Source organism: Tiliqua scincoides, chromosome 8 (genome assembly GCF_035046505.1).
Source record: "Tiliqua scincoides isolate rTilSci1 chromosome 8, rTilSci1.hap2, whole genome shotgun sequence".
NCBI classification, from domain to species: Eukaryota; Metazoa; Chordata; class Lepidosauria; order Squamata; family Scincidae; genus Tiliqua; species Tiliqua scincoides.
The window spans coordinates 34,434,923-34,450,782 of record NC_089828.1 but is presented as its reverse complement, the minus strand read 5'-3'; the positions used below and the strand labels follow the sequence as shown (position 1 = coordinate 34,450,782).

Sequence of the window (15,860 nt, the reverse complement as noted above, 5' to 3'; positions counted from 1 at the left end):
TAGAGGAAAATTCTTACTCGGTATAAGTTAGTGGCTACTTACAACTTATTTTAAGAAACTCCCTTCCTATTGCTTCTTTTTTTCTTTCCTTGATTAATTCATCTGTTCTATTATATACTGTACAGAATATGCTGACTTCCATTCTGAGTTCTTTTAGTAAAAAATAGATTTCCTTCATGCCATTCCTCTATTGTTTGCCATTCTGTCGTTTCTTCCACTCCGGAATTCGGGTTCAACTAGGAGAATTTCTAAAATTAATTCTGGAATTGGAGCATGCACAGTTAGCTGCCATTTTTGGTTCCTTCAATTGATACGTGCCTTCTATCTCTGTACGCTACTGAGGCAGAGGTGTGCATTGCTAAAACACTGCAGAAAAAAAAATGTAGATGTACTCATGCATATGATTGCATGAGGACTCTTTTTGTGCTGTGTTTAACTGATGTGCACATACATTCCTGCACACTGTCCAAAAAGAATCTTGACACAAATGCACCTCAGTGCACATCAATGCCCATGTCCTTCAGTAAAGCACCTGTAAAGCACTTAATGCTTTATGATCAAATCAAGGCCTTTCTTTCTTTCTTTCTTTCTTTCTTTCTTTCTTTCTTTCTTTCTTTCTTTCTTTCTTTCTTTCTTTCTTCAGTGTTATAAGATCGTACATGTGTTATAAGAATGTACGTTATCAATGTACATGTGCACATTGATAATGCAGAGATGGGGGAAATACACAAAAAAATGCTTTGCATGCATAGGTCAACTTTGCATGCATAGTGCCCTGTACAAAATCTGGAAATTTTGTGGGGGGAAACAAAAGCACTGCATGCTTCCACTTTGGAAACAAGTCCTTGTTAAGTCAGAAGGCCAAAATATCTGCATTCCTGCTTGAAATAGGGAAGACGATCTTTTGGAAAATAAATTAACCCACACACCTCTCTCCCCCACTTACATCATCTTGGTCTCTCATGGCATTGAGTTGCTCCAGCTTTTTGGCCCAGTATCGGGCTTCTTCTTCAGGAATATCTGAGAGAGAGAGAGAGAGAGAAAGATTGACCAGTTCATATTATCAACTGAATCCTGAAAAATAATATATGAAGAAAAAACCACATACATAGAGCCCAATCCTATGCCTGTCTGCTCAGAAGTAAGTCCCATTATAGTCAATGGAGTTTACCCCCAGGAAAGTGTGGGTAGGATTGCAGCCAAAGGCCTAGATCACTTTAGGGTTCAGGTATGGGGATTATGTATTTGAACGCCCCCTACATTTAGGGTGCAATCCTAACCCCTTATGTCAGCGCTTTCCAGCACTGACATAAGGGCAATGCAGCTCTGAGGTAAGGGAACAAACATTCCCTTACTTTGAGGAGGCCTCCGTGAGTGACACCCAACTGCAGGATGCAGCACACGTCCCATTGGCACCGCTATGCCAGTGCTGGAGGGCACTGACATAAGGGGTTAGGATTGTACCCTTAGAAATATAGATCAGTGCAGCCCAGGTGTGTGTAGGTTTGCAACTTTTTTAAACATGGGGAATGTTCAAAAGTATTCAGATATGGCATTTCTTTTCTGCAGTCTGAAGTGCTGCAATCTAGGAAAGGGGGCTTTTCCACAAGGGTTCTGCTGGTTAAGCAGGCCCAGAAATCTGCAAAGAAATGCAAAGAAGTAGATTCCACATGTTTGATTCTTTTTCACTGATGTGTCTGGGCTGTACTACTTCATGGGCCTCATAAGTGGGGGAATCAGGGAACTCTGCATTGACCTCATAATATGGTGTTCCACCCTTATATATCATGTCAACTACTGCGAAAGAATGTCACCACTATACTACAGTTGTGTGGACTTACAGAGGTACATGGTTGTCTCTGCATCAGAAGTCTGCTTCAGAGTATAGAAAATTGGGAGCCAGTCTAGTGTAGTGCAACACTTTTCAATTGGTGTGCTGCAAAAGGTTCACAGGTGCCACGGGAGTTTGGAGCACAGCATTGAAAATAGCTGAAAATCTCTTCTGGGTTCTGCAGTTCTATTTCTAGGGCAACTGTCTGTAGTAATGAAATGACTGCAGAGTCGGTGGAGAAAGAGGGACAGACAATTTGTTACTACAGAAGAAGAGTCTCCCAGAAGCCAGAAGTAACATCTCAAGAGGAAAAGACCACAGAGGTCAGTGTGCCATGAGAAGAAAAATATTGAAAATTGCTGATGTAGCGGTTACTATGTTTGACAAGGATTGGGTGAAGGGATCCCTATTCAACTCCCCACTGTACCATGAAGCTCACTACACAGGCCAGTTTTTTTTCTGAACATAACCTACTTCACTGGGCTGTTGTGAGGATCAAATGGGCTAGTGGAAAAGGAGTGCCATGTATGCTGCAGGATACCAGTAAACAACACGCTGCAATAATGGTTGAGTGTATTGCAGAGTTTCTCAACCAGTGGTATGGGTACCATTGATGGTACCCGAGCTACTGTCCAGTGGTACAAGGAGCTGATCCTACCTTGCGAAGCTCCGCCTCTCCAGTTTTGGCTGGAGGATCAGTTTCTGTCTCCGGCAGGCTCCCACTCACCATTTGATTGTCAGCAGTGCTGCAGACAATCAGCTGGAGAGCTGCCAACTGGTAAGAGTGTGAAAGTTTCCTGCCTTCCCCCTCTCCCAGGAGCTTCTGTGTGGTGGGACTGGAAGGGGCAGGGCCATGGGTTGAAATCAACGTTAGACATCCTGAGAATTGGTACATGAGAAGTGATACAACAGGTTGAGAAACACTGGAGTATTGTATGCACATTTCCAAGCTTTTTTTTTTCATATTCTAGCAAATAATCTTTGTGTCCTTCAGCCCAACCCCCAGCTACAGCCATACCGAGTGGGAGTTCAAAGCGGGTATCCAGGAGGATGCGGTGGAAGGTGGGGTCCTTGGTTCCAGAGATCTCGTTGTCAGTCATGATGACATGAGAGTCAAGGGTGAGCCACTCCCCGGGGCCCTCCTGGGAGGGAGAAGAAAAGAGGTTTGAATTCAACCAGCAATTGGTGTGATTCAGTGCCACCAGTGAAAATACAGAGGTATGGCTAGATACATGGTAGCAGCATATGATGTTGCCATGATCCTGGAAGTTTCTGGAGGCATCCAGAAGTCACTTCCTGTTGTGTCAGGGAGGTCATCTGAGGCCCTCCAGCACAGGATGGCACTTGCATTGAGTCAGCTCCATAGGTGCCGAACCCACAATTAAGGAGGGTCCACTGTATACAGTAATTGCCATCTTCGAGTATCTGAAGAGTCACACAGAAGAAGGAGAAGGCTTGAATTTGGTGGTTCTGAGCAGCGGCACAACTAGGGCATCTGGCACCCAGGGGCACACAAATTTTTGGCACCCCATACCCCCCCCCATTCACCCCTCCAGACCTCAGAAGGCCTTCTGGAGGCCTCCAAAAGGTACTTCCAGTTTTTGGCCAAAACTGGAAGTGCCTTTTAAGGCCTCCAGGAGGCTTCCTGAGACTCAGGGAGGCTGTACACTGCCTCCCCATGCCTCAAAAACCTCCCAGATGCGACTGGAGGCACTTCCTGTTGCGTCCGGGAGGTCTCTTGACACCCCCCTCAGGCATGGTACTCAGAGCCCTGTAGCGCCTAACACCCTCCCAGCTATGCTAGTGTTCCTGAGGGGCAGGTCTAGCAGAATCAATGGATGAAATTACAGGAAAGTTTGATATAGATACGAGGAAGAATTTCCTATTAGTACTATCTGCCACTAGAACAGACTGCCTTGTTCTGTTATGGGCTCTCCCTCATTGGAGGTTTTCAAGCAGAGGCTGGATGGCCATCTGTTAGGGATGTTCTAGTTGCCTGCACTGAGCAGAGGGTCGGACTAGATGGCCTCCAAAGTAATTTTCCTTCTTGATTGTCTCCATGTTATGGTTCTCATGGGTATACTGCTCCTGCACACAGAGGTTCCACTTAACTATCATGGCTGAATGCTGGGAGGAAGGCTCCCAAGGCCTTAGCTCCATGCGTACCTCATTAGATTGCCGGATGGTGCGTAGGGGAATCCAAACTGTACCCACCATGGTGTCCCAGATAAGACCTTTGTTCCAGACTTCCACCGTAAGCCCTAAATCCAGACGGTTAATCTCACTGTAAGAAAAGCAAACCAATATCTGTTTCAGAAAGTCAACCTGCAGAAATGCTCTGACCCTTTAAGATCATTTGTGAATAATGATCTTTGTTTTGGCATCATTCCTGCACCTCTTTCCCTGCAAACATCCACAAGGTCTAAAATAGCTTTACCAGAGCAGTCTTTCAGAAGCGCAACAGCACCACCTGCTGACTGCTGATGGAAAAGCCACCAAATGTACTTCAACACACTTTGCCACAGTTCAATGATGATATACAGTTCACTGTAGATGAAGCTGGCTAGCACATTTCTAGCTCTAGGCTCATACATGTTTATTTGAGAGAGAGATAAATAAAGAGAGAAATGTAGACTTAAACGTGCAGCCCAATCTATAGATTTGTATTTGTCCAAGCCCCTAATTCTCTCTCGCTCCACTGCATGCCCTGTATCTATCTTTGCTGTATCTATCTCCATCTTTGCTGTGCCACCCCCCATCCGAACTTACAACATGAAGTCTTGCTCCCAGCTAGGAAGGTTTCCCCGCACTGCGATTGTTGTGCTCTTCACATTCTGCACTTTGAGAGTCACGTAAGTGTTGAATTTTTCTACCAGGGAAAGTGATACAAAACAGGGAATATGGTAAATTTGAAGGCAACCAAAGTCAGCCAGAAGAAAATGCATGCACTCTTCTGAGCTACACAGAGTCTCTGGGTTGAACAAAAAGGAATCTTTTCCCCATCACCTTTGCTTCCCAGTTGCTCTGCAGTTGGGATTAACGCCCTATATTTATCCCTCATTAATTTCTCTCTCTGGAAACTCTTAACCCCTCCCCCAAGCAGCCTGTATTGACAAAGAATGGGTAAGTCTTCAAAAACAAGATTGGCAATTCTGGATTTTGAAAAATACGATGAGCCCATGCAGAACCTGGTTTGTGGAGGAACCTGCTTACAACATAAGAAGCAGAGGCATAGCTAATGATTGTGTAGCCTGGTGCCAAGCTCAAAATGATGGCCTGGGAGTGATGTCACAACTGGAAGTGATGTCATGCCCAGGCTTTTAAAAATGTGAAAATCAGGGGAAAACCTAGCTTCTCCCCACTGCAGCTTACCATCCACCTGCTCTGCTGCATCCCCCCAGCTAAAGAATCTATCTGCTACCTGGATCAAAGAACATTTTGTAGCTCCCTCATGATGAAATCAAATTTAATTAAGTAAATAAATAAAAGGTGTGCCCCTTATTGGTTGGAGACAGTGTGAAGAGAGACAGTTATTTTCCCTCTATTAAATATAAAAGAAGCACTACCTGAAATATGCCTCTTTACGTAGTTAGCAGGGGTAACTGTATTATGATACATGGAAATGAAAGCTGATGCATTTTAACAGCTTATTGGTTCCATGCTGTATCATAATAACATCTCATTGGCTCTCAAAACAATCAGCTCATAGTTCCGTTCTGAGTTATGAAAATCCACTTTTTGTTCCATAAGGCAGTTGTGTATTCATTTTCTGGTTAATTGGTCATAACTTTTGATAGAATACAGATATTCCAATGCAGTTTGTTGCATAGCATTCTTCATTAAATTACCTTTCCAATGATATATAACATGATGGTATTTCACAATTTTGACTACTAGTGTCAAACTCAGCTTCTTGCCCCCCTGAAGCTTGTTGCCCAGCGCAATTGCTACCCTCTGCACCCCATTAGCTACACCACTGATAAGAAGTTCCCTGCTAGATCAGGCCAAGGGCCCATGTAGATCAGTGTCCTGTATCTCACAGCGGCCCACCAGGTGCCAGAGCGAGCACACAACACAACATAATGCCTGTATTGTGTTGCCATTCCCTTGTGCCTAGCATTCAGAGACAGACTACCTCAAAAACCCAGAGGCTGCATATAGTTATCATGACTTGTAACTTTTCCTCCAAAAAATCTATCTAATCCTCCTTTTTTACCAGCTGTCAGAGGCTTCCAAAACAAGAACCGGAATTTGCAGTCCCGTACACTGCCACAGACTGGAGCATCTTCCTAGGCAGAACAAGATTCTTAGGTCCTGGAATGACTCTGCCTACCATCTGGCCATTCGTCCTTCCCAGACAGAGGGAGAACAACACAAGATGTCCTGTCTGGGCTGCAGCATGGCCTGGGAATCAGCCATCTCCTGTCTCTGTGTTGGGAGCTGCTTCTGATGTGGGCTGCCAACAGCAGGAGTTCCCTTCTTGCCCACTTTTTAGACCTTCTGCTAGTGGGGAAAGAGGACACTGTTGGCTGTGGCAGCACAGTTGAGGGTGCTGCTGGCTTCCCTGTTGTTGTCAGGGCAACTGGCTCTTGCCTGGAGATCTCACTCTCTGGGGATAATGGAGGGACTGTCACCCTGTGCTTTATTTAGCAGCTGGAGGGGGAACGCTGATGACACCAGCTGACTGGGAGACTCACTCTGCAGCAAGGTTGACCTGGAGCCTTGCAATGGGAGAGCCAAAGGGGAAGAGAAGAAAGCGGGCCAGGGTAGGATAACCCCTTTTCTGAGGTGAAATGGGAGCAGGAATTTCCAGAGCAGAGAAGGATATGGACCCGTGAGAGTGACAGCCATGATCCCTGCCCACTTACACTCTAGTCCAGTGGTTCTCAATCTGAGAGTCATGACCTGATTTTTGGTGGGTCACAGGGCTGGCACTACCTGGAAGCTGCAAGCCATTCTGTCTAGGGGCTTTTAGATAGTACTGGCACACAACCCACTTTATTGGCTGTGTTGTGCCCCAGAATGCCTTGCAGCCTTGCATTCAGGGACCAACCCAGAAGCTGCAAGGCATTCTGGGGTGTGATGTAGCCACCGTGGCCAAGAAAGTGGGTCATGGATGTAATAATTTTGAAAACCATTGCTCTGGTTTATTTGGTCCCCCTCTCCTGGCTCATGGCTTTTCAAAGGCACAACCCCGGCTCCTAGTGCCAAGCTCTAGTGCCACATGCAGCCTCTGCTTCAGCTCTGACAACCAGCTTTTTTAAACATGGTTCTGGTAAACCCGACAGGTTAACAGATTGGACCAATGAGAATGTGGCTAACAGTAAGCTCCAGGTTGAGACAATCCTAACCTGCACTGGAACAGGTAAGCAAGGACGCTTGCGCTGTATCCAGCGCAGGATTGTGGCCAGAAGCAGCTCAGCCAAAGGTAAGGGGAAACTTTTAAGCCCTGGGTAAGGGCTGCTGGCCACAATGGGTCTCCTTGGGCTTGTGCCACTTCTGGAGGTGGCACAAGTCTGACAAGAGCAGAGTGGCTTGAAGCCAATCCGTTCTCCCCGCCCTCCCCCCCCGGCCTCCCCCCCCCACCCAAGAACGCCTCCCTCCCTCCTCCTCCCCCCCACGCCTACCTTTTCTGCTTGTGTTGGCGCAGGCGGGCCAACACAAGCAGCTGAGGGGAAGCCGGCGTGGAGGCTTATGTCAGCCTCCCCAGGCTGGCGCTTCTCGGAGCACCAGCCTGGCTTCCCCTCGAGGAGGCACAAATGTGCTTTACAGCATGTTTGTGACCCTCCTAGGCTGGCCCAAGGGACTTGGGCTGGCATAGGGTGCAGTTTGGATTGCGCCCTTAGTCACATAACTTCCCAGGCAGGACCCAGAGAAGACCAGGAAGAAAAGGAGAAGGAAACTCACCTTGGGGGCCATCAAATTTGGCTTTTTTGACTGGAAGGAGAAAAAGAAAAGGAAGCATTATGACTCAGTTCAAGTCAGGTGTTTCTAGAATAATCAAATTGGATAGGAAAAAGCATCACCCCATAAACCTCCTGTCCAAAGTTAAGTCCACACATCTTTCCCTTGCAGAGGTGCAGATGTGGTTGGTCGTATCTGGAAAAGCAAAATGGAGGGCTTACGCTCAGTCATGTGCAGTCATTTGCATGGAGAGCTTGTGCTCAGTCATTTGCACTCAGTCATTGGTTGCAACTTGGGGACCCAAAGAGTGGGCATGTATGGGGTTGCTTTTTGTGTGTGTGTGGAATTGATTCTGTTGGCTTGGATTAAATTACACCAATTTTCCAGGATATTTTGGATGGGGGAAGAAATATCTCATATTACTCTGAGCCTTGGGGAGCTCATCCATTACAGTCACTTACAATGAAATCCTATGTGTGTCTATTTAGAATAAATCCCATTGAGTTCAAAGGGACTTATTCCCAGATATGAGTGTACAGGTTTGCATCTTTCCGCCACTCTGCTGATTAACTGTTCCAGTCATTGAATAAGGGCCCAATCCTATCCAACTTTCCAGTCCTGATGCAGTCATGCCAACAGGGTGGGTACTGCATCCTGTGGTGGTGGGGGGCAGTCACAAAGGTCTCCTCAAGGTAAGGGAACATTTGGGACTGCACTGTGGTGGAAAGTGCTGGAAAGTAGGATAGGACTGGGCCCTATATACTGTAATCATCTCAAAAACAGGACAATTTCTATCCAAACAAGGGATATGTGAAGTCCACCCCAGTCCAAGAAAAGCTGCAAGTCTTATAACTCTGCAACACCACCAGATCTCTTTCAAACATTAGTTTCAGCAAAGGTGCAAAGACTACCCTAGACTGATCAAAACTCCCCTTCCCCAAAACCAAAAAAGGCAGCGCCAACTGAAACGGTTGTCTCAGGCAGCAAATTGGTGGGGAGCACCCATTTCTGCCCACCTACTTGCCTCCACGGTTCCATTCCCTGGACTGGAAAAGAAAGAGGGAGACACAGGGAGAGGAAAAGTGGAGGGAAAGAGAGCCCTCGGCTAAAGCAGCAGAAAGTGGGAGGAGCAGAGGTTAGCACGTCACTGCCGGGGGCAGCATGTGTTGTCCTGCATCAGGAGGTCTTGAACTGGCCCTGCTCAGAGGCACATGAGTCATTACCAGTTCATGGGAGCCCATGTCTTTCTGTATCTTTGACGAAGTTTCACTGAGTTCATACTGAGTTCCTATACAGATAAGTGCTTTTTATTACTAAGAACTCATTCATCACATCAGACTCATTCATTCATCAAACTTCACATGCATTGGAGCCTGTCTCCTCCTTTTACATAGAGAAACTCATTTGGCTTTCCTTGGAACTTCTCCTATTAGGAGGGGGAACTCGAGAGGAACCCTGAAACATGCCTCAAATGCACTAGTCCCCAACTTGTGGTCCATGGACCACAGGTGGTCCACAAGACCTTGAGAAGTGGTCTGCGAGGACTCAGGAAAAAAAAATATCACCTTTGATCACTTTCAGTGCTTTACCAAGCAAGCACTCCCTGATGGACCACCAGAGAGGGCGGAGAATGGACTGTATGCAGCTGTCACTGAAGTACCAGTTGTGGGTTTCCATTCTCTGCCCTTTCTGGTAATCCATGGGGGAGTGCTCACCTGGGAGATGCTTCCCCACAGACCACTAGTGAGGGTGGAGACACTCAAGGCTGCGGCTGTGGGCAGTCCATTTTCCACCGTCTCTGGTGGTCTGTGGGGAGTGCTCACTTGGGAGTTACAGACTGCCCACAACTGGCATTGCATGTGGTCCACAACTATTTCAATTTTTGCCTCAGTAGTCCACAGGCTCCTAAAGGTTGGAAACCGCCGTTCAAAGGTCAGTGTTTTGACATATCATCAACAGCTGTACTATTGGGGATCTGACTCAGTATTCAGCAGCGTCATGTGTTCATACTTAATTATTTAAAAAAGGAGTGGTTCCCAAGCAAAAGGCAACAGTGGCAGCAGTACTCCTTTACTCCCCCCCTCCATGCTGCTTGCACATCCTATTTCAAGTCTAGCCAGGAGAGTGGGTTAAATCTATTTCTCTTGCTTCCAGAAAACCACTGACCTACTTCCAAGCCATTGCAGGGGCATCACTTTTTCTTGCTGTTGCAGAGATTCCAGGCAGTGAAGAGATGAGGGAGGACAGATCCTCACCTACCCCCAGCTTCTGAACTCTCACGCTCCTGAATGTCTCAGAACTGGTTTCAACCAGTTAAGATACTGTCTGAAAAGGGGGGATCTAATAAGCAAAGCAATCAGTGGCAGCAGAACCCTTTCCCGTAGAATAAAATTCCTCCACCCAGCGAGTTGGCTGCTATTCATAAGTACACCGGAGCAAAGGCAGTTGAGGTTTCCAATGAAAATTGAAAAATTATAAACTCATAGTTTATAATCCTGTGCATTGTCTGAGGTATCAGAAGTTTCTACAGTTTAGAGAACCGAGAACCCTGGATGCTGTTCTCTGTGTGTGGAGTAAGGGGACACTCCTCAGCAATGGCTGTCTGAGGGATGACACTTGGAGCCTGGATGATGCTTCTTGGATGGTCAGGAAGAGAGAGAGCGGGAGATGTAGAGAAGGGAGGAAGGAAGTGATGTAAAGGGACATTCCTCCTGCAGGTACCACAGAAGACAAGATAAATGGTCTCAGGCATCTGGAAATACACTCCAGAGTCCTGAAGATGGCGTTGCACCTACATTCCAACACACATCAGCTTCCCTTTCCTTAGAAATCTTGGAGTACCATCATCTTCTCTGACTCCAGATGCTCCAGATGATTAAAAAAAATTTTCCTTCTATGTTCTTCACATATAAGGTGGCCACAGATGGGAAGCCCACAAAAATGGCCTTCAAGCCTCTTGCCCTTTTCTAAAAGGCCCTTTAAGACCAAGATCTTCTACTCCCCCAACCTTCCCCTCCTGGAAGTGGTTTCCCTCCCTCAGTGCAGGCAACTGGCCAGGAGTTTTCTCTTCTGGTTCCAAGCAGTGAATTGGACAAGATCTTGCTTCTGCCCTGACACCACCCAGAGCATCTCCAACCTACTACATTACTGCCAGTTCCTGGCAGCTGTGACATGGCGTTCTGGACATTGCCAGTGCCCTCCCCCCACTCCAGGAACACTGGATTTCCCCTCTCCTCTCCTCAGTTGGCAGAGAGCCATTTGTGGCTGGCTGTGGATGGGATGTGGTGAAAGCTCAACCTGACATGCTGTGGCAGTGGTTGACTTGTGAACCATGGAAATTAGGGCAGGCTGAACACTATGCAGCCACACTAGCCCAGTCCTTAGCAGCCAGTATGCAGGCTACTGTAGTTGGATATATCTTATATTTATTTATGCAGGTATTTATATACCGCCTTTCTTTGGTTGTCCCCTCAGACTTTAATCCAAGGCGGTTTACATAGGCAGGCAGTTCTAAACCCCCGTAGGGATTTTTACAATTGAATAGTTCTAATCTTTCATAGAACTCCTCGTTCCAGCTGGATTCCTTCCCAGTCTGGCCTCTCTCTGGCCCTTCGCCTCCCACGCTCCACTTAACGGCAACTCCTCTCTGCCACTGAGGGTCAGCTCATCAGTATATCAGCATGTCATCAGTTCTCGGGTACTTCTGGTTGTTTCGAACTGGCAGCCTCAGATCTTCAGGCATACAAGGCAGGAGCTCTACCAACTGAGCCAGACCTCCTGCCCAGACTCTCTCCAGACTTTCAGCTGCTAGGCCATAAGCCCCTCGCATCGGTTGAAGGGAGAAGACAAATGGGCAGCAAACAGATTTTTTGAAAGAGGCCCAGAACCATGACCATTTGTGGACAGACAGGTTTCAGTACAAATAGGCTCCACACCTAATGGGCTCCATTTTGTTTGACTCCCTTTGTTCAAAAAAACACCCCCAACTTCCAGCCAATCTGTCTGCATACGACTGGCCTGTTGAGTGCGTACTTGTAGAGAGCTCTTACCCAAGTACCTGACAGCACATCAACGCATGAATGTTGAATACATTAGCCTCTGGTAGGTCAAAAATGATCATGGGCATCACTCTTGCTTGCTTTTCCTTCCCAGACAGGAAGAAAGCTATCAAAGCAAACAGGAGTCAGGCACAGAGAGAAATCAGCAGCCTTCCTGAGAACAGGTGCTCCATCTCTCCCATCATTGTTCTTGACTTGATGAGATGGCAAGATGAGACACATGCTTCCAAAATATCTGTCCCAACCCCTCCACAGTTCCAGGGACTGTTTTGGGCTCTAAGCCATCTTCACTACTTCTCTCCCTCTGGTACCTGAACATGGGAAGAAGGGGAGCATGGGCAGAGTTGGCCCATTTGTGAGACCAACTGAGGTGGTTGACTTAGATAGTGGCTTGGTGGGAGGGGCCCACCTCCATTGCTCCTCCTTTTGCTCCCTGGTTTCAAAAAGGGAATGGAGCAGAAGTGTAGAGGAGATGAGAATGGTGGATTAGAGTGTCATGACACTCTACCCTCCCACTCTCCTTTCATCCACATTTTGTCTTTTGCTCCATTTCTCTTTATTAAAAAAAACAACCAGGAATGGAAGGAGGAGAAGGAGTAGAAGCAGTGGCTGGTCACTGCCAGATGGGGCTGGTGGTGGTATTTGACATGCTACCTCACCAACAGGCAGGGACAACCCATACATGAAGCAGGCTGCAGTATGGGCCAACAGTATGGGCCACAAGTGGCCAACTGGTGCAGGGTGGCCACCTCTATCTACCCACTAGTCTCAGTGATCTTCCTCCCTCAATTGGAAAAGGAAGACAAGAGTGGACCAGAAAAAGAAGTGTGAATGACAGGCAAGTAGCCCAGTTCCATACTTCCTCCTTTCTTCACCCTGCTTCCTTTACCAATCCAAAGTAAGAGGTGCAAAGGGTGGCACCTCACCAGGGAAAGGTAGCTTTAGACCCAGCATCAGGAAATCTTGGACCAGTCCTATGTACATGGAGGTCTTTGAATGGTCCTGACTGGGAGCACCCTGTCTAGCCATGTCCTGTGTTGATGCACTCCCTGACCATGGCCCTGAATGCCCCAGTTGCTCAATTTGAACACATAGAAAGTTTCTCCCTATGATTTAGAATTCTGGTTCACCAGGATTCTGAATTCTGGGAGGAACTCTCCCCTGGTTCATTGCTAACCTCTGCAGAGAAGCACTGAGCACAGGAATACCTGGGGCTCGGTGGCCAGAGGGTGTGTTGGCACAGAAGCCATGACTAGCTCGTGTGCTCCTGCTTTCCTTCTTGCCCTGTTTAGTCAAAGTGGGATGATCACTTGAGAAAAAGGCCACGGGTGTGATGATATACATGTGATGGCAAGATGTCTCCAGCCAGATCCTGATGCCATACCCAGTGGGAGGGATGCAGGGTCTCTGCTACTTGCTCTCCAGCCTGGGTGTGGAAAACTGCATTCTGTGCAGTTTCTCACTCCTTGCTAAATTCCACCTCCTACTCTTCACTTTTGTGGGGCTATTTTTAATCTTTTGTCAGCTTTTGCATCCAGATGGTGTGTGGACAAGCACACACACATGCACATACAGAATTTAAAATCCCAGGGCTGTTAACTCGTTAGGGGAAGCACACGAGGGGGAGGCAGAACACACACCAAAGGCCTGTGTTGAAGGGGCTGCCCGCATCCATGCTGAATGGATGGATGGGGGCATGGCTAGGAGGTGCAGTCATTGTGCCCTTTATCTGGTCCTGATTGCCCAAAGCAGTTTGCTTCAGGATGAAGGTCCAGACTGAAAACTGGTGTTGGAGAGGGCAATATGATGGAGAGGAAGGCTCCAACAGAAGCTGTAGCAGAGGGCTGGGCGAGGAGGCCAGGAAGAGAACTGGGAGGTTATGTTTCAGGGGATGCTCAGGCAAGACTGAAGGTAGGAAACCCCACCTGGATCTAGACTGATCCTGATCCAGCAGCTGTGCCTGCTTGTCCTTCTCCCAAGTAGACCTAATAGGAGTGAGACATCGGGTAGTTAAGCCAGCACCTCCCTGGCAGGTTTGTCTTTTGGCCCTGATCTGACATTCTCTCTGCTTCTCAGGTCTCAGAGAAGATGGAAAGGGTGATATGGGGTGGGGGCACAAGGATCAGCTGGAGGGTAATGGGGCCCGGATTTCAGGCTTCTCTGGGCTCAGTTCCTGTGGGCCCTCTAAGACAGTGGCATCTGCTGAATCATGTTGGGCGTCATGATCATCTTCAGGGGTTAGATTTTCCTCTCAGGAGGTTAGACCCCCTCCAAATCTGATAACTTCCTATGTGTTTCTTACAGTATATGCATATGGGGAGGGGACACCAGACTCTGCCAAATGCCGTGGTAGGGTGCTTCTATTAGAGCAGCATGCTGGAAGAAGGAGTTAATTTCCCCTGTGCTGTTTTCTGAATTTAAATCACTCCTCAAAGCTGCTAATAGCCTCAATGGTTAGAATATTCACACATGTATAAGCAAAATAAATGCATGTTCTGTTCCCCTGTTTACTTTGCCTCCACTTCCCTCCCTCTATAGTCTGTCATGTGTTTCTTTTTAGATTGTGAGCTCCTCAGGGCAGGGACCTGAACTTTCATGTGCTGCAAAGCACCATGAGCATAAGTGGTGCTGTATGAATGAATAAATCAGTAAATACTCCTATTGTGCAGGTAATTTTTCCTCCAGCAAGGCCAGCAACTTCTGGGGGCAGTGATTCAGATCAAGAAAAGTCAGACAGGGAAGAGTCAAACACCCATCTCCCCAACACAACTGCTTGATCCAGCATGGGACCCCTCCACTAGGGTCATATCCATAAGCAGGCACTGGGTGGATCAGGCCACTCAAGTACATTATACAGTATTCCAGTCTTGTGCCTGAATGATTAGCTTTCCTTGAAATCAACAAGTAAGTTTCTAGTCCTCTTGACTAATGAAGCAAAAGCGGGGGGGGGGGTGTCACAGTCTACCCAATAGCTCCATGCAGAATATATTGCCACCTGCCTTCTGGTGCTCAGACCAAGGCAGTAGATGGACTGACAATCACAGCATTCTTATTTTCAGTGTTCATAAAACTATTTTCGCCTTATGATTAAATGCCTCTAAACAGATTAGACAGGATTTGTTTAGGTTCTTGCTGCATTGATCTTCTCCTATGTACACATACCCTTACCACAACATTTTTTGCTAGGGGGCCTTTTCCCTATGACTACTTTCTATATATACAACACACACATCATGCACACTCTGTGTGTGTGTGTCTCTGTGTGTGTAAAGTTATGACTGTTCCTTAATTGTTCTTCAGACAGGAAATACAGTTGCCTGCTCAGCGCTGCAATATTTGAAGAAAACTAGAAAGTGTTTCTGTGCAGATACAGAGTGCATTTCCTTTCCCATGGCAGAACTATAGAGTTCCTACAGGTGGAGGGTGGGGAATTCCCAAACAACATGAGGAGAGCTGGGTTAGAGACTTTCAAAGGAAGGGCCATAGCACAGTGGAAGTCAGTGGCATCACTAGGATTTGCATCACCCGGTGCGGGAGGCCTGTGCGTCACCCCATGCAGTGGGCGGGCATGGTGATGTACCACTGCCCCGCCCCCACTGGTTTTTTGGCAGTACCTTTTGATAGAACACAGATATTTCAATGTGGTTTGTTTCATTGCATTCTGCATGAAATTATGCATTGATTGCTATATAACATGATGGTATTATTCCTCCAAATTCTGATTTTAGTGATCTTGAAAACTTGTGGAGTCAAACACACACACACCCGTGTCAACTGACTAACACCTTATTGCAGCAGTTCTCATACTTTTAGCACTGGGACCCACTTTTTAGAATGACAGTCTGTCCAGGACCCACTGGAAGTGATGTCATGGCCAGAAGTGACATCATCAAGCAAATTAAAATAAATAATTATAAATAATTAAATTAAAATAAAAGAAATAATTAAATAAGGGGGAGCCAGTCCTGTTCAACCAAGTGAATTTTCTTTGTAGCCTGCCTGCAATAACCCCCCCCCCCCAAAAAAAGAATCAGTGAGATTTCCAGCCCCCCCAGTGCTGTTTAAAG

General features: G+C 47.0%; 1 protein-coding gene across 1 annotated transcript in view; it reads right to left on the bottom strand.

Moving 5' to 3' along the window:
• The window catches only part of UNC13A (unc-13 homolog A), a 100,904-nt gene extending 91,468 nt beyond the window's left edge, over positions 1-9,436 (bottom strand). Inside the window, exons 1-6 of the mRNA XM_066635597.1 lie at positions 9,301-9,436; positions 7,739-7,768; positions 4,601-4,700; positions 3,998-4,115; positions 2,850-2,973; positions 943-1,020 (exon numbers count right to left, since the gene is read on the bottom strand). Of these exons, the coding sequence (XP_066491694.1) occupies positions 943-1,020; positions 2,850-2,973; positions 3,998-4,115; positions 4,601-4,700; positions 7,739-7,768; positions 9,301-9,436 (586 nt within the window). The remainder of the gene's footprint in view (positions 1-942; positions 1,021-2,849; positions 2,974-3,997; positions 4,116-4,600; positions 4,701-7,738; positions 7,769-9,300) is intronic.
• Between the last annotated feature and the right edge of the window lie 6,424 nt (positions 9,437-15,860).